The 18,839-nt window shown below is 50.0% G+C and overlaps 1 protein-coding gene across 2 annotated transcripts in view; it reads right to left on the bottom strand.

The window, feature by feature from the left end:
- Window positions 1-18,555, bottom strand: part of Traf3 (TNF receptor associated factor 3) — a 24,932-nt gene extending 6,377 nt beyond the window's left edge. Inside the window, exons 1-8 of one of the 2 annotated variants that reach the window (XM_032908483.1) lie at window positions 18,314-18,555; window positions 17,053-17,104; window positions 13,650-13,754; window positions 12,785-12,952; window positions 7,799-7,879; window positions 5,139-5,213; window positions 3,643-3,735; window positions 638-778 (exon numbers count right to left, since the gene is read on the bottom strand). In XM_032908483.1, the coding sequence (XP_032764374.1) occupies window positions 638-778; window positions 3,643-3,735; window positions 5,139-5,213; window positions 7,799-7,879; window positions 12,785-12,952; window positions 13,650-13,754; window positions 17,053-17,104; window positions 18,314-18,555 (957 nt within the window). The remainder of the gene's footprint in view (window positions 1-637; window positions 779-3,642; window positions 3,736-5,138; window positions 5,214-7,798; window positions 7,880-12,784; window positions 12,953-13,649; window positions 13,755-17,052; window positions 17,105-18,313) is intronic. The other variant, XM_032908485.1, reaches the window with a different exon arrangement.
- Between the last annotated feature and the right edge of the window lie 284 nt (window positions 18,556-18,839).

Raw genomic sequence — 18,839 nt, 5'->3', positions numbered from 1 at the left:
AGCCCCTCAGCACCACACTCATGCAGTGGCCATGGAGGCCAGGAGAGGGCACCAGAGTCCTTGGAAATGGAGTTACAGACACGGTGTGGGTTCTGTGAATCAAATCTCTCCCTGTCCTCTGAAAGAGCAACCAGTGCTCCTAGACACAGAAATAACTCTCCAGCCCTGCAAAACCTTATATGTTTGTTGTTTTGGGGCTATCTCTGGATTATTATGGGAAATAAAGTTGGAATGTGTGTGTGAAAACTCAGAACAGAGCAGTGTGGCTTGCTCTCACTTCAATCCGTGGCACACAAGTACTTAGCAGCAATATCTCTTATCAATGGACAGTGGTAAAAACAGACCCGCTCTCTCCCGTTTTGCAGTGGAGGGGACAGAACCTAGGCCTGTGCACAAACCGGATAAACGCCCTCCCACGGAGCGGCACCTCATCCAGCGCAGGACAATTTTAAATCAAGGTCTTTAAGCTTTACTTGGCTCCAGTGCATTAAAGACACAAAGAGGGGTTTGGGGTCAGCTGCCTAGGTAGGACCACGCTGACCCAAGCTGTCCCTGACTGTTCATATAAGCAGGAGAAGCCCTGGCCTCTGTGGGCCAAGAGCTCAGTGAGTGATCCCGGTGCAGGCGGGCTGCTCACCTGCAAATGAAGGATTTTGGACTCATTGTTTCGAAGCATCTCCTTTTGTCTCTCGATTTCAATCTCAAAGCTGCAAATCTGGTTGTGCAGACTTTGTATGCTCTTGTTTTTCTCAACACTTTCATTCTGCAGCAAGGAAACCTGAGGGAAAAATTCTTCAATTAATTTAACAAAAAGTGGTTTGGCATTAATTAACAATAATGATAGTAATTAAACTTTCCCAATGTAAGCTTTCCACTGGCTTCTTGAAAGGAGCCCAGGAGAAAAATCCCTCTACACAGAAAGGGGAGCTCCGGAGAGCTAGCAGGGAGCCCTGTAAGCTATTTCTGTCTCTCCTGCAGCTGGGGGAGGTCTGGGCCAGGGTCAACTGAATGTCAGAACAAGGGGCTGGTTTTGAAAGTGCTTACTGAAAACAAACCTTTTACCAGTGAAGACTCTAACTTTTGGCCAGGGCACATAATAAAAAACGGTTTTTCATTTTATCCAGCTTGCACAAGCACTGTGTGTACTCGCGAAACATGGTCCTTACAGAATCATATCTGCTCTAAAAACACAATGTACCTGATACTTTCTGTTTTATTCTTTCCACTTGATATAAAAATAACAATAAAAAGCTAGTCCCCAGAGGGCATCAGAGGCTCAAACAGCATGGGCATGGCAGGAAGACCCTGCCTGTTTTCACAACTGGAGCCTAAAAGGTGAGCCCAGAAGCAAAAGGAGGGGTGCAGGGACAGTGGGGCTTGGGAAGTATGGGAGCCCCTGCCACACAGAGCTTCAGTTAAAGAAGTGTCCCTGACTGTGACAACGTAGAGAGCACTCCGAGCTGCTGAGGACAGGTTTGAAATGTTCACACCGTAGAGACAGTGAAGGCCTTTCAATTAGCTTTCAAAACCATTTTCTAACACCTGCGCCCCATAAAGATATACAATCACTATGGAAGGATCTTTAAAAGGCCAATGATGGCCCAATGAATGTGAGCTCACGCCCTGCAAGGCCCCGCCCACCCAGTAGTGCTGCACCCCACACACAAGGAACGAGGCTGGACTGGTTACCAAGGCACTCATCCTTGGGCCTCAGAAACAGAGCTCACACCCAGAGAGACTCTGATGCAGAAACAGCCAAGTCAGCCAGGTGTGGCGCCCTCAGTCCCAGTAACTGGGAGGCAGACGTAAGCGGATCTCTGAACTCCAGGGCATAGAGAAACCCACATAGAGAAACCCTGTCTTGAAAAACCAAAAACTGACCAAGCAAACAAGAACACCAAACCAACAAAAACGGAAAGCAAGCAGAGCGGACCCAGCTTGCACATCCCACAGGCAAACATGCCTTCGTTTTCCACGACTACGGGAAAACCAGCTTTCTTCTCGCCACGTAAGGCCTTAAGCTCCTACGCTACCAACCTGTGACTTGTGTTAGTGGCAGCTTCACAAAACTCTTCACAGGCACTGTCCCATCCGCCCATCTGCAGATCCAGACTGAGGTCCCAGACTCTTCTTACCCTCACCTGAGTGCAGCTGTCACTCAGACAAGAACATCACTGAGCCTTCTAAAAATGCCAGTTTTCCTGCACCAGCAGGCACTGGGTGAAGAGAAGCAGCTAACAGTGACGCACACATCATGTCAAGTAGTCTTGGTTCCTCCCTTCAGAATTTCCCTCACTGAACTATGAATTCACACTCACACTAGAGAGCAAAGCCCCGGGGGCCCTGCACGCAGCTGCCTTCATCTGGCTCTCAAATGAGCGCCACGCAGAGTAACCACTCCTGTGGGGAAACCGGGACCTACCTCCACAGCTTTAAAACATCCTTTTCCTCAGTACCTCCTGGGCTGGTGTACTGGCCAACCAGGAAATACCTCAAGAGCCACTAAACGCCTGCGTTGCCGTTACACTGCCGTGAATGAAGCAATGAACAAAACAAGGCAAAAATGACTTCTTTTGAGACAGGCTCTCAGGGAGCCTAGGCTGGCCTTGAACTTGCTATGCAGTTAGATATGACCTTGAACTTCTGACCTCTGCTCCCTCTGCCTCTGAGGGCTGGGATTACTGCTATGTGCTGCACCACCTGGGTGAAACCAGGTAAAAGGAAGATCCTCTGAGACAAGGTCTCCTGTGTAGCCCTGTGTTCTAGAATTCCGCCTGCCTCAGCTTCCCAAGTGCTGGGATTAAAGGTGTGTGCCACCACCAAGTGGCTCTTGTCAGCTCTTTTCCCCCTTATCAGTCCTTGATACTCTTCTGCTACAAGCTTTTAGTCAACGTGTACTGAACGTCAGTGAGCCGCAGTGAGTGTGGGCCCATAACCATTCCTCCTGTCGGTTCTCGTTTCTCCCTTCTCTCATGGAAACACATCCTGCTGTGGGGTGAACACCACCGAACAAGTGCTCGAGCCGGGCGCACTCTGACGGGAAGAACCTGGCTGCAGACTCAGCCCTGGGGGGGAGGAGGTTGGTAGCGGTGCTGTCTATGCAGCCAGTACAGCTGCCAAGAGAACCAACTGCAAACAACATGGAGAAGGCAAAGGTTTCCTACCTGGGGCTCACAAAAGGCATGCTGTAGATCGTGTGACACTAGTAACCGGACACACGGGGACTGGCAGACTTGCTCTGAGGAGCCAGCCAGTACTTGGGGCTAACCCATCCTGACTACCCGTCTCCATGGTGATCAGTACCAAAACAACCTGAGGTAATTCACCTGTAGGGTGGCCACTTTTCACACAACTATGGAGCTGAGGACCAGAGGATGGAAGTTGGGACAATCTTTGTCCTAGATCAGTGCTAAGATAACCCACAAGAAAAGGAAGGAGCGTGGCCATTGCATGTTGCTTGGTAGCTAAACAGGAGCAAACACTTCTACACAGAAGGCCATGATTCCAGAACAGAACTGACTCCCGGCAATCTCTTCACGCTGGCCCTTCCATTTAAAAACCATTGATGACTACAGCACAGATTCACTCTACAAACAGTTGGAAGCAGTGCACATCTGACAGGAGCCGAGGGGCCCAGCCTACCTTCTTCTCCAGGGAGCTGCTCCACTCCTTTAGCAGGTTCACGTGCTGCACCGCCGAGCTGGCCTCGTGGGCCTTGATCTGCTGGTTTGTACCCTGCAAGAGCAACGGCGGGTGACTCTCAACCAGTCACGGCACTCGGGGAAGGGGAAACCTAGCCCACAACCCTAGAAGCAACTCCACGGGAAGGGCTGGTTTGTGTGCGGGATCCCAGGCCTACCCAGGGCGTCCCAGGCTACACTTCGACGCTGCAGCGCTGACCTGAGGGCACGCTGCTCATCAGTTCCATACTTGCAGAACCAAGGTGCTAAACTTGAAACTTCTCCTGTTCCTTTACGAATCATCTCATGAAGATATATAGAAAGAACGTTCTGGAACCTACAGCCACAGCCGGGTGCTGCTACAGTGGTCCAGTGGACTGTGATACAGCATTGTAACCAGAAAGGCACCGTCTCGGCAGGCTGGGTGTGCCGAGAAATTTACATACAAACATAGACAATCTACAGAGTACGTGAGATGCAGACCACTCAAGCCAAGAGCAAGCACAGTAATGGTGCTGTGCACAGTCGAGGAAACAATCTGTATGAGGATATAATTTGTTTTGATGCCAGGAAATTAAGAAATGGGAACAAGCGTTCTCATGATCTCCAAGGCACATACTCTGTACAGAGCCTGTCTCCGTCCATGCTGACCCGAGCGCGGCTCTGTGTCAGCATACATACGCACACACAGAGGACCGATGGAGCTACGTACAACAGAACAGGGAGTGCAGCCGCCTCCTGGACGAACGCAAGGGAGGACCTCACGCTCACTCTCAGCGTCTCTCTTCTCAACAAAAGCTATGACAGCGAAACACGCTGTCTCTGTACCGACTCCATGACTACGCACTGTCGATACGCACACTAAACGTACAACACTTCCTGGGTAACGTATCTATCTTTCCTTCTGGTAGATAAAAATTAGGATATATATTTGAATAAAAACTCAATCTTGACTCACTAGCAATTCTCAGGTACATTTTTTAAAAACTGAAAACCAGATACAGGTTTCTGCTGGTTTCCAGGAAGCAGGTTTTTTACAGGCTTTGTCCAGTCAAATCCAACTCTGGCAGGGGGCAGAGTCAGCACACATGTGAGAGCAAAGCACTAGACGCCCGTGTGTGATTCTCTCACTAATGGCTGACAGATGATGTCAACGCTACGCTAGTTTAACAGTCACTGACGCCGGCTGATGTCACTGCATCTGTTCTTACGGTCGGAGCTGTCTGCAGGGCAGCAGTCTGATATTGACTTCCCCATGCTGCCCACCCGGGGGTCTCAGGACGCCTGGCAAGGGGGCACACAACTGCTGCACGTATGTGGCCCTTTCACTCGTGAGGCAGGTGACTCGGTTTCATGACAAAGACTAAAAGAGTGAGAACTCAAAGGTTAAAATACTATGAGAACTTGCTTCAGTGGCAGGATGTCAGTAACTGGGAAGGACAAACGGTGGATACTGACCTGAAAAACGCAGCCATAGCGCTTAAAACTACAGGTGCTGGGGGCATTGACACACTCGGACAAGTGTGCACTCAACTGCAACGGGAAAGAGACGTGAGTTGTGACACAAACGTTTGCATGAAAATGTTCAAACATATCAGGGCACAGAGAGCATCCGGGTACTGGTACGAAGGCTGTTTATCAGCTGCAGGTGTGTATGCATCATCTGCTCGCTGGACTTCAGGCGTAAAATACAGTTTCATCACAAGTATGCACGTGCACACACCGATATACAGAAATACATTTACTGCAACAGTTCTTAAACTTCCAATTCTCTTAGAACGAACTGTTCAAACTGTCACATGCCGTCTGAAGTGCCAGAGGTTAAAAAGGGGGGAAAAAAAAAGAAAAAGGAAAAGGAAAAACAGAACGCACACTCAAATAACAAGTAACAAAAACTGTACGAAACACAAAAAAAATCAGAAAGCATCTGGGTTACACTGGTCACACGCCTACTATACTGTACACAAGATAAGCCGTCTCCAGAGCAAGCTGACGTACGCATACCAGGACACCCGAAAGGGCAGGAGGGATCACTGCTGCACTGCGAGCCTCTCCCCTGCACGCTTAGAGGCTTATGAGCCTTCCAAAGATTCCTGCAGCAAGTCTAACAACGGGAGTCTTACGCTGTCTCAACTGACACAGGGAAAATTAGGAGTGCCTGGAAAATCTAAGCTATCTTGGGAGAAAACAGCCTCTTGTTTAGCTCCAGGATGCCCCAAGCAAGAGACAAGGGAACTAGAAAGCTGCATTCTGAAGACACACTTGTATCTGGGCTGGTGTGGCTGCCGGCTGGAATGCACTTTGTGCCTGGGGCCTTCTCACAGCTCCCATTCTGCATCGTCTGCGGATGTGGCTGGGCACAGGCTTGCGTAGTTTAGGGGTCTCGCTCAGTCTCCCAGAACAAGGGTGGTTGTTCTCTCTGCCTGGTGTTCAGGACTGAGGCAGCCAGAGACCCATTTCCCTCTGCTCACTGACTCATCTACAACAGCTCAGGAGAAAGGAAGCCTGGAAAAGGTCCTGGAGGCCCCCACCACAACCAGCCATACAGCAAAGGGCCTGTTAGCCAGGCAGTTGTAAAGGCCAGCATCCTACTACCCTTGTAAGTGTCCCTGAATCCAGCCAGGATGCCCTAGGCTGGACTTGGAGGAAGTCACCAGAGGGTCCCACAGGCCGGCAGGTCAGCATGGACCTGCATATGGAGGCTCTTGTTCACCAAGTTTGTTTAAGCCTTGAAGGTCTAACTGGGCCACTGTTACTATTACAGATGCCACCTGCTAACTCTTCTAATGCTACAACCAGGGCAGGCAGTTCTGACAGGCATTTCCACAGTAAACACACTGTCCTACCTCTTCCTAACTGGTTTCATTATCTGTACACTCGGCCCTAGAAAATGTCCAGAAGCTCCGGTACAGCAGAGAGCACTGCACAGCCCAGCAGCGCCTTTCACCAGAAACCAAGAGAAATGTAGTCTAAAATCTTATTTTGAAATAAAAGTGACCAAGAGGCAAATTTTTATCTCAATCCAGAGCTCGGAGCAGACAGAACTTAAGTAAGGGTTATAAATCCTGGAAGTTGCCTCAGCAGTTCGACTCTTTATACGTGATCAAAGGATCTCCTAGTGACCTGGTGTGTATCATTTACGAGTTCTCCCCCAGGTCCTCCCTGGAGCACATTTGCAGTTCTGACACCCATCTTACCCACCCTGTCCTGGGAGGCTGTACCTAGGAGAGCAGGGTTCTCACCGTCTCCTCCTAGAGTAGGCTACACCAGCCCTCCCATTCCATACGAAACATCACAGGTGTCCTTCCTCCAGTTGCCCAGGAGGATGCCCAGGCTGCTAAAGAAGACTCCAGTGACCAGGCTCCAAAAACCAGAGCAGCCACGGGGGTTCCAGGTCAGGTCTCAAGTAAAAAGTGTTGGGAACTGGGCCTGGAGAGCACTGACTGCTCTTCCAGAGGTCCTGGGTTCAATTCCCAGCAACCACATGGTGGCTCACAGCCATCTGTAATGGGATGCCCTCTTCTGGTGTGCATGAAGACAGTGACCGTGAACTCATATAAATCTTAAAAAAAAAAAAAAAAAAGTTGGGAATCCCTGGAATTTTCCATATGGCAGATGAAATAAGACCAGTGATAAAAATCTACCCATTTTACAGGAGTCCATGGGCAGGGTGCAATGTGTAGTCACTGGGGCTCCTCACAGGGCTCTTAAGAATGCTCTAACACACAGACGCCCCTGTACTCAGCACCAACATTCCATCTAGCACTGTCCTGCCCTCGAGGTGGTCAAAGGTCTGAATTCATTCTTCTGAGACAATCTTAAAGAAATCCATTATTTTATAGATTTAAAAACAGTGCTTAAAAAAAAAACTTAAAAGTATCACCTTTCTTTACATTTGTAGATAAAGTATTCACATTGTTTCAATTGTTAATATTTTCAACCCTGAATTTGCCTTTTGCTTCTGACTTCCACAAACTGCCTGTCAGTTTTGCCTTTCCTGTCACACACATGGCCACAATCATGAAGACTCTAGATGCCTGTAACTCAGAAGGGTAGAGCCTACAGTACACTGGATCCAACATCACAGGGCTCCTGACTAGGCCCTGGCTGTGCCTTACCTCACTCCTCAGAAGAGTCTGAACGCTGCACTTATGAGGGCAGGACACCACCACACAGGGACAATCCGTGTCTTCATGTTTCTACAAAGAAAAAGGAAATCTGGCAACTCTGGAACACCAAAGCCCATCCTGGACGCCGCCCACCAGCTCTCCAACACAGAAACAAAGGCAGCTTGGTGTACCATCACCATGTGACATTCACACCAGAGCACGAGAGGGTCTGGAACCTCGAGACATCAGGTCACAAGTGACTCAGAGGAAATTGTGAAGAATATGGCTGGTGGCATCTGACCATCAGCTTCCTCCCCAGCAGACCACAGGTCAAAGGCCCGATGGACGATGTGAGGTTGGTCAAATGCCCATACTCTACTTCTCTCTCTGGCTTTTCAATGTGAAGTCTGGATAGGTCAGCCTTCTAATATGGGAAAATGGCAGTTTCCTGGATGCATCTGAAATCTTACCAAGGTTATCTTTAGTACACAACTATGGATCAAGTTTGGTCTAGGCCCTACTAAAATGGTAAGATTATTAGCTCTGTAGAAGACATATAGGATTGCTAATCTCACTGCCAGGCATAAACAAAGCAAGGGCAAGAACTCTGTCCAGGACATCACAACCAAGGGCCCAGGAAAGACCCACACTGAAGGCAGAGACAGGAGTGCCAGCATAGCAATCCTGCTCGGTCAGGACGCTCGGCATCCTTCCCAGGCCCCCGCACAGTTCTGAATCTCAGCAGGGGTTCTACTTCCTTGGGCCCTCGGTAACATTTGTCCTTAGGTGGATGAATGGATCATGACACTTGTTTCAGTCTCGGTCTAACTAGGTAAGTCCAGGGCCAAAGATGGTGGCCCACACAAGGGAAGTGTCTAACAGAGAACACTGGCCTGCAAGGGTACCAGGCTCAATCTCAAAGGAAATCCTGAAGGCCTGGGCTTTCTAGGTATGCACCCTGCATCTGCAGAGCAGGGGCTCAGAGTCTCCCAGATTACCTAGTGAGCAAGTCCACTACCATTCCCTACTGACTGGACAGGGAGAGCCCAATCATGGGCTGACCTGAGGGGACAGCCTGCACAAGGACCCCATCATGTGGGGTTGCATGGATCCAGAGTTTCCAAGGACACAAAGTCAATGCATCCTGTATGTTTCAGTAGAAGACCCTAGTAATATGCCTTGCTCCTTGATCTCTACCACATCTGTAAACCAAGCGTGAGCAGACTACCCTCCCCAGGGCCAAGGCCACAGGCTACAGAGCAGCGAGGGACTCTGAAACATGGTAAAGGCCTCACAGGGACTTTGTCAGCTCCTGGAACCCATACACTCCCATCTTTGTTCTCTGGGCTCCACACTTGCCTGTTGACTCATCAACATAGGCAGAGAGGAGGGAGCAGACCAGGATGGCACTGGGGGAGGTTAAGGTACAGCGGGGAGGGGGGGACAGACTAGGAGGTCAATGCCAACATCTTTGTATGTACTTTTGCACACTTATGTGAGAATATCTAGAAGAAGGTTTTAAGAGCATCAAAAGATGCACATTTTTAAGGATAGATTTTGATGAACTGCTGCCAAATTGCCCTCCAATAACCTGACCCCAGTCTGGACTCTCATTATCACAAGAATGCTTATTCCTGCAGTTTACCAATTCTACCACATTCTAATCTAGGGCAGTCTAATGGGGACGATACCACGTGGGATCCTGCAGCTCAGATATTCGGATTCCTCTTACTACTCATGAATATTTCTTCTCATTGATTGCCTGCCCTGGGCTTCTACCCATCATAGCGGTTGACTACTGTCCTCCCATAACCCTGATCATGCACATTCAGAACCTCGGAATGGGACCTATTGGGTCTGGTTCTCCGCAGCTGTCATGAATTGGGACAAGGCCCTATGTCTCACGACTGGCATCCAAGCAAGGACTTGGGAGCAGCCACTAGTGAAGAGTCAATGGCAACCAAGAGAGTCTAGGGAAGAAAGTACTCTCTCAGGGCTACTGCTGGGAACGTTGACAGCACCTGGGTTTATGACTTCTATTCTATTTAATTAGTGTATGAGTGTTTTCCTCGTATGTATGGCTGTGTACCACATGTGTGCCAGGCACGTTTGAAAGTTGGAAGAGAGAGTTACAGATGGTCACAACCTGCTGTGTGATATTTAGCAACTCTGTGTGGTAACAGTTGAAGCCTTTGATGCACCATTGAAAGCACAAACAAAAACACAGGCCACGCACACACATTGCACAGGTCTTTAATCCCAGCACCTGAGAAATGCAGGTAGATCTCTGTGAGTTTGGGGTCAGCCTGATCTACACACCAAGTTTCAGGGCGGCTGGGTTATATGAGACTCTGTCACAAACAAAGCAAAACAAAAACTTGATATATTTCATAGCTGTTGTAGGAAGACTGGTTATATAGAAACAGTGTAGCTTTGAGTCCCCGCCTCTGCTTCCTGGGTCCTGGACTGTAGTGTACACACCCAAGCCTGGCACAAATACAAGTCTGATCACACATGTGTGCACATGATCAACCCTCCCGCCCACTCCATGCTTACTTCCATCAAGTAACCACTAAAGCATGCAGAATTCTGCATTTCTGTCTTTATCTAAAGGCTTCACCACACACTTATGTATGCCTAACAAAACATTTCATTTGGCTTGTTTTAGGACTTTATTAAAATAGGATTTGCTACAAGAACTGTGTGCAGTTTGATCCTGCGCTGGACACTGCCGGCTGGCAATGCAGTGCGTGTCACGGGTCCTAACTTATACAGTGTATGACACATCTCACAGTTGAGGGATTAAATATATTAGAGCCAAAAACAAAAACAAAAGATTTGGGGATGTAATGCTCGTACTACACAGGAGAAGAAGAGGTCCAGGGCAAGTCCCAGAACATTCCTAGTTCTGTAAACGGAGTGTGCTCTGCTCTGCCAGTGTCAGGACTGTGCAGTGTCACTGACGGGGGAAGTGCAATGACGTGAGATGTGCCACTAGGCAGAACCATTGCTGGGGCAGGAGACGCAGCTCACAGGTGGAGTGCTCGCCTAGCCAAGCATGCTCAGCACTCTGGCTTCAGGCTCAGTATGGCTGTAAGGGACTGAAAACCAGAGGAGAAAGCAATACGGGCCTTGATCTAGCAGGTAGTGGTGGCACACACCCACGATCCCAGTACTTAGGAGGTGACAGCAGGAATAGCAGCAGTTCACACACATCCTTATGTATCTAGTGACTTCAAGACCAGCCTGGGCTTTTTTTAAAATACAAGATCCTATTTCAAAACAAAATGAAAACAAATGGCTGTTGTGGTACCACATGCTGGTGACTCCAGCTGCTTAGGAGGCCAAGGCAGGATTCCAAATTTAAAGCCAGCCTGGCTGAATTGGTGATCTCAAGGACAGTCAGACCCTGTCTTAAAATAAGAAAAATTAAGAACTGGTCTGTGAGGATGGTCCTGAGTTCAATCCTTAGTAAGGCGAACCAAGCTAAAGCAATAATAAAAGCATCCTAGCAATGCCATTGAAGCTGCCTGCAGCTAGCTGCCCTCAGGAAGGTCTCCCGACATTACAAGGAGCAGCCATTTCTGGGGGAACTTCAGATCTCAAACTGCCTTCTTGTCCAACTTCTTTTTCTCCGATCTGTGGCTGCCAATTACAAACCCAAATGAGCTATGCCCTGCTCCTTCTCTGATCTTCCCTAGCCCTACCACACGAGCTGACCGACGACCGCCTTATTGCCCTACCTCATGAGCCAGCCGCCTTATTGGTGTGTTATACACATTATGGTCACAGTTCTTTCCACACTGCAGAAATTTAGCTGTGTGCCTGCTTCTCCTTTCTCAGACTGCAGACCGAGGATAACATCAAATTATCCCCTTTTCTGTGAACACGTGGTTAACCACGCACCCTCCTGACTCTTGCCTGGGGTTCAGAGGCAGCAACTTATGTGGTATTTAAGTGACACGTTTTCAGTTCCTTCTCGAATAAAAATTAATTACTTGAGTCTACTCTGCAAACAACTGATTTCTGCAAGAAGGAAAGTGGATCTCTGACAGCAGGGCACTAACGCGTGCGCCTGAGGGGCACTTGCTCCCTGAGTGCCTGACTCACTGCTACTGAGACACCAAAGGGGAAGACACAGTCCTTCAAAGCTCTCGGTAACTGGGAATGTCTATGGTATTTTCAGGCGATGCGGTGACGGGAGGGAGCGTTGAGATAGTAGAGCAGAACACACCTCATTCCACGGGGTAGGGAACCTCCTCCATGTGGCCATGACAGACATGCTCTAAGATAGACACAGACACTCAGCCATGGCCCTGTGCCCTAGCTGTGACCGAGTCCCCCCACTGATGACCTCTCACCACTGTCAACAGAGGTCCCTAAGCAATGCCTGGCCAGGGCTCCCAGCTCTCCTAACACATCCTAAGTTCCCCCCTAGCCACCTGCAAGCACTCCACGGCCTGGAGTGTCACGGCACACAGTAGGTACACAACCAGTGCTTACTCAACCAATGACTGTTTTTAAAACTGCTTCTCCGCCCTCAGGGTCTCATGACTCCACTGCATACACAGGGCAGACTGCGCCAAAACCGCGAGGCAGGGAAGCATTTAGTCCGCGTCTCTCTCCAAGATAGACAGACAGACAGCTGCCTCTGACACTGCGGGGTAAACAGCCTGCTGTGAGTGGTGGCTGTGTCAGGCAGCTGCGAGAAGGCAGGCATTCCGTCACAATTTGAGGCTATTCTTTGGGACAAGTTACAAATTCTACCTTTTTTGAGTCATCATTCTTCATTCTTTCTTTTTTTTTGACATCTCAAATGAGTCAATCAAGGCAATGGAAAATGTTAATCATATAAATCAAAATAGGCAAAACAAATACAGCTTTACTCTGAAATAAAGTTAGATGAAAACTGCTATTTAATCCCCTTCCGCTCTCCCGGTTAGGACCGTCATCTCTGCACCTGGCGAGCAGGGACGGGCACAGGCAGCAGCGCACCTGCAGTGTGATCATGGGGACTTGGCTCTTGCAGTGGGCGCACGTGGCCTCGCGGTATTTACAGGCCTTTTCCACGTGATCCCGCAAGTCTCTCCTCAGTACTTTCTCTTTGCAGTCGGCACGCAGGCAGGGGAGCTCCTCAAACTGACACTCGTTTTTCAGGTGCACCTGGGGAGCAAAGCAGAGCTCTTTACTGCGGAAGAGCGGCGTGAGGGGCAGCCTGGACCTGCTGCAGAGGCCGGCAGCACTGTGACCTTGCCCCCGAGGTGGTTCTGGGCAACAGCGGCCAGCACAGAGACACAGGCTCACTGTGCACACTGTGTTTCCTCAGCACGTGAGACGGGACCATGTACTCCCTCCCTGTCACCATAACTTGCTATTCTAGCAAGATGTGGCTACACAGACCTACCTGTAATCCTCAGAATGGGCTGAGACAGGGGGATGCTGAGTTCAAGGCCAGCCTGAACTATATACAAGACCCAGTGTCAAAAGCTAGACACACACACACACACACACACACACACACACACACGCACACACACTCAGCCCTCCACCCCAAGCCCTTTGTTTGCATTCAGTTATCCACTCTGAATAAACTAAACAAACAAAACAAAACAAACAACCCTTAAGTTTTGTGAAGTTTCATGGTAGAAATAAAGTGCCTTGGAAATTAAAAGCCCAACTCCGACCTTCTATTTGAAGGAGGGTGGAGGATAACACGGCTGTCATCAAGCGGAACTGTGTGCCCTAGGGACTGGCCGCTTCCTGCACGGCGCTGTTTAAAGGGGACACTCAGCACTAGGGCAGACAGTGGGGTGGGGTAGGTGCAGCCTCTGCACAGACACCTCTGTGCCTTGGCGCTCACCAGCAGATGTCCCAGAGTCAGCTGCTCCACGCAGCCTCTGCCTTCGTTCCGACAGTAGATCTGGAGGGCCAGGATCTCTCGCTTGCAGCAATTGTCCTTGAATACCTGAATTGAGGAGCAGCGAGAGGATTAACGCTTCCTAATCTTCACGCGTTGCAATTTTGGACAGGGCTAAACCACTCTAAAGATCCGAAGAGCAACTGTTAAGTGGGCCTTAGGAAGCAGTAAGGACGTCTTAATTTCCGTAAGTAGAATGAAGGAGCTGGCCCCACTAAGACACCATTTAACTCATAGCCGGACCACTATCTTTTATTAGGTAAGCAAAAAGACGTTTGGGGTGAGGACATTTTAGAGCACTATGGTCCTTGAACACCGCCACGGCCTCCAGACAAGGCGGGCTCCAGCTCCCAGCCAACAAGGAGCAGACGGCCTGGAGTGCACCTCTTGCCAAAGGAATTGGCAGCTCAATGCACTGCTCAAAATGCTCGTTAGAGAACCAGACTGATAGTTGTGGAGACGATGTTTTGGGACAATCTGTAAAACAATTTCGGTGCCCTCCGGGGTATACGCTGCTTATAACTCAGTTTTCGCCAAAGAACGTTTCCTTTTTAATTTCCTTTTCTCCCAGCACTGGAGATGGAGTCCCGGGGCCTTGAGCATTCTAGGGAAACACTCCACCACTGAGCCGCGTCTTAGTCCAAAGGAAGCTTTAAATAAATGCTACAAGGATGAGCTGGCACTGAGCGGTGTCCTAAAAATGAACGCCTGCTTGCCTTCAATTTTACCTTTCTTTAGAAAACAGGCAGTCTGTCTCTAACAACAGTCCACAGCACCTTAGTCCTCAGGCGTTTCCGAGACGCTCCCACCTGTCAATACTTAGTCCTTCTGTCCAGGCGGAGACAGATAGCGGATAGGCTTTTCGAAACAGAGACACCTCAGTCAGTAAAGTGCCTGCTATGCACTACAAACAAATCTTGTGGTGGTGAGCACCTGAAATCCCAGTGCTGGGGCCGGGGGGGGGAGGCAGAGAGAGGCTCTGGAGCTCACTGGCCAGCTAGGCCAGCCAATCAGCAAACTCCAGGGTCAGCGATCCTGTTTCAAAAATTAAGATGGAAGCTGGCACGGTGGCTTTTAATCCCACCGAGCGGAACGCAAGGGCAGAACGAATCTCTGATTTGAGGACAGCCTGGTCTACACAGTGTGCTCCAGGACAGCCAGGGCCACACAGAGAACCTGTCTTAAATAAACAAAACAAAACAAAACAAAACAAAACCAGAAAAAAAGAATGAAAGAAAGAAAGAAAAGAAATGAGGCTCATGGGGTTGGAGATTTAGCTCAGTGGTAGAGCGCTTGCCTAGCAAGCACAAGGCCCTGGGTTCGGTCCCCAGCTCCGAAAAAAAGAAAAGAAAAGGAAAAAAAAAGATGGGGCTTATGGTGTGAATGAAATAGAGATGCTTCAAAAGGGCTCCTTGGCTTGTGGCTTTAACTCCTTTCTCTTGGTCACTTGTGAGACCAAGGGAGGCACACCATTTTAAAAAAGGCGTGGGCTCGTGGCATGCTTCTTATAACTGACTGGAGTCTTCACAGCAGACATGCTAGTTTCTAAGACCCAGCTTGGAGGGCTGGCTAACTCCCCTAACTCTCCATCAGATGCCTTCTTCCTGGAGCCCAGCAGACAGGGGCCCTGTGGCCAAGCAGCCTCACCCGGGCTGCCCTGACCAGCAAGTCCAGCACTTGTAAGTGCTTTTGACAGGAAACCCCAGAGCAAGATTCTTAGTGTGGAATTTAATAGCCTACATTTAAAAACTGTTAGGTTCATTAATCAAAATATTGGAATCACACACATTTGTATTGATATTTAAGTCCTTAAGAATGAGCTGTTTCAAGCTACAAATGTACCTGGAAGGGCTTAGAAGTACGTGGGTGGCCGTGTGCCAGAGAAAAGGGAAGGGATGGGGTTTTTCTGGAAGAAGATAGGGGAGGCCTCAGTGGTAGCCACCCTAAGTGTGCCAATGCTGACAGCCATGCGGGATCAGAGGGCAGCTGATCTCATTCAGTGTCTGAGCACTTTAAGACACTGTAAGGGGGAGCAAGAACAAATTTAAACAGCCCCTTCCAGTGGCATGTCTGAGGTAAAACCTAGTGTCTGTGAGACAGAATGCTCTAAGACAGCAGTGGTTCAACCACAGCCAGCCACTGCCCTGACAGGCATCTCAGCACTTCTCACAGCTCCGGACACAGCTTGCCATGAATTAGCAGGTCAGAGTGATACTGTTATGTGCAAAGCAAGTGGCTAGAGGACAGCCTGCCTCGAGAAATCACGGCTGAAGACTGACAACTGTTTGACTTTTCCCTACACCCAGTCTGCCCAGGCGCTCACACAGCACACGCTGGGCCTTGGAGCACGCGGCACCATTGTCAAACTAAGAGCCGAGTGTTGTGGGACAGGTCTGCGACCCTAGGAGGCTGAGGCAGGAGAGCTGCTATGACTTTCAGGCCAGTCTGGGCCACAGTGGAAGATCCAATCTCCAACATCAAAACAAACCAAGGGAAAAAACCAAGGGACTTTGCATATGTGGAGGCAAAGACAGGTAGGTCTCTGTGATTTCAAGGCCTGCCAGGGCTGCACAGTGAAACCCTGTCTCAAACCAACAAACCAACCAACCAAGCCCAAGGGACCGGAGATCTAACTCAGTAGTGCTGTGCTTACCTAGCGTGGCTGAAGCCCTGAGTCAGATCTTTAGTACTGCAAAAGCTGGATGTGGGAGTGCACACCTGGGATCCCAGGCCTTGGGAGATGGGGACAGGACCTCAGCTACTGAGTAGCTCAAGGCCGGCTTAAGCTAGTCTCCTACCCTCACCTCCGCACGGACATAATAACTGCTTCTGAGAAAAGGTCTCTATTGTGTAGCCCTGGCTGTCCTGAATCTTGCTCTGTAGACCAGGCTGGCCTCCAATTCCCAGAAAGCACTGGGATAAAGGTGTGCAACTTTTTTTTTTTTTAAAAAGTAAAACAACTGAATTTTGATACATTGTACAAAAACTTTGTAAAACCAAGGTGGCTCAGAAGGTAAAGTCCTTTCTCTGCAAGGCTGGCAACCTGAATTTGATCCCTAGACCGACTTAAAAGAAGAGAGAACTCCACAAGGTTGTACTCTGACCTCTACATGAACACCACAGCACAGCACATGTGCACCTCCTCCCAATAAGAAATTGAGTAAAAATTTAAACCGAATTCCACAGCACCAAACACAAGCTATGTGAAATGTGTCAGCCACCTAAAAAAGCCCAGAATGGTGGCGTACCCTGTACTCAGAGGCCGAGGCAGGAAGAGCCATTACGCTTGGGGATGCCCTGAACTACAGAGCAAGTCCTGTCTGAGGAAATGAATGGGCAAGCATACCTTGTCTTTGATGATGCTTTCTTGGCAGGCTGTGCATTTTGGACTTGAGGAGCTGAAGGAAACAAAGTAAATATGTTAGAGTGGGGGCAGCTCCCTCCTCCAGGCCCCCAGCACCAAACGCTTCCCTTTAGTCAGGCCTGCTCTAGCTTGCAGCAACCGGCAGGGCTCCCGGCTGCTGCTGAGAACCGAGTTTAAACAGTGATCCACAGAGGAAAAGGACCGGCCTTTAAAACATGTGATACGCTCATCACTCAGTCGCACTGGGAAGACATGCGAATGACACGTCAGTGCCGCAGTGGTTCTCGGAGGAGAGCCTCTGGGAGGTGCCCCACAGGCACTGACGTCCTCTGGCTGGCCTCGATGCACTGGTCTCGGCTATCTGAGGGCTCACTGTGTATGCAAACGCTAATGGCACCTGCCCAGGGCAGCCACACTACCCTGCAGGAAACCCCATCACAGGCCCTGCCTGAGCACAAGCGGTTTCCAGGTCCTGTCCCACAGGAGTTGGGTGCTGAGCCTACTCTGTCCTTTCACCCTCAGCAAAACCAAGTGTGCTGTGTGGGACAAGTGAGTGGGAGGGATGAGGGTGCGGGGTGCACAGCTGTACTGGCCTCGGCCTTGGTCTCAGGCACCCAGGGGAGTGACCAGTGAGAAAAGGACCTGGGTGGCCTTCCTTCTCGAGCTAATGTGTCCTGAGGGTCCTGAGGTACATGTGTCCTGTGGTGATCTGAGTGCCAAGCACAACGCCTAGCAAATACCTAAAGCTGCACGAGGAAGCTCTTCCTCGGCTGGCTCCGCCTCTGTCCTCCAACTCCCACAGCATCCCAGCATACTCATGAGCTTCTGGGGTCTCGGTACCCCAGATCTCTGGGTACCCCCTAGGCAAGCATGCAGAATTAGCACCTGTTCAGTTCTGCATGTGACCCCGACCTTCCTCTACCCTGGCCAGGGGCACCCTTCAATATTATGAACTTACGATCATTTGACCACCATAAAACATAAGCTTCCTGCACAGAACACAGCAGTGCAGGTGGGGGCGCAGGAGCTCTGTGGACGAAGAGCTAACACCACTGAGGAGACGTCAGGGGAGAGGCCTGTGCAGGTGGGATGTGAGGCAGGCAGGGCGTGAGACGTGCCTGAGTTACCCTAAAGGCCTCCCATGTCGGACTGAAAATCGTTCAAATTCAAAGTCTTGGAAGGAACAGGTGAGGGTGGGGCCAGCTGCCCTCCCAGGCAGCCTGCACCCATGTATGGCACCCACCTCAGCAGGGCGGCCATGCAGCTCTCACAGAAGCGGTGCCCACACTCCGTCTGCTTCGGGTTGCACAGCACCAGGCGGCACTTCTCGCACTTGTACTTGTCCTCCACTGTCTTAACGAACTTCTCCTTGTAGCCTCCTTGCTCCGGCACGAGCACTGACCCTGCGCCGCGGTCAGGCTGCAGCTTGAGGGGTGGGTTGGGCTGCAGTGCGCCAGCAGCATCCATCTTCTTGCTTGGCTCCATCTTAGGAAAGAGAAGTTCTGCCAGGAGAAAGGCAGGTGATGAGAACTCAGTCTTCCCCTGAGCCATAGCAGGCCCAACACATGGCTGAGAAAAGCCCCCATGCCGAGGCCTGTGGGTCCCTTCCCGGCCTCACTCTGCCACGGAATAAGACAGGACCAAGTACCCAGACCGTGTTAACACTGCCATTCAAAATACTCCCTGAAAAATATCCTTAGGGGATTGCACTGGCAAGATTCTTTAACACACACAGAGTATCTTTCTGCACCACAATCTCACAGCAATGG

The sequence above is a fragment of the Rattus rattus genome, chromosome 7 (genome assembly GCF_011064425.1).
Source record: "Rattus rattus isolate New Zealand chromosome 7, Rrattus_CSIRO_v1, whole genome shotgun sequence".
Classification (NCBI taxonomy): domain Eukaryota; kingdom Metazoa; phylum Chordata; class Mammalia; order Rodentia; family Muridae; genus Rattus; species Rattus rattus.
Note: the sequence above shows the minus strand (reverse complement) of the source record. Positions and strands in the feature narration are given on the sequence as shown.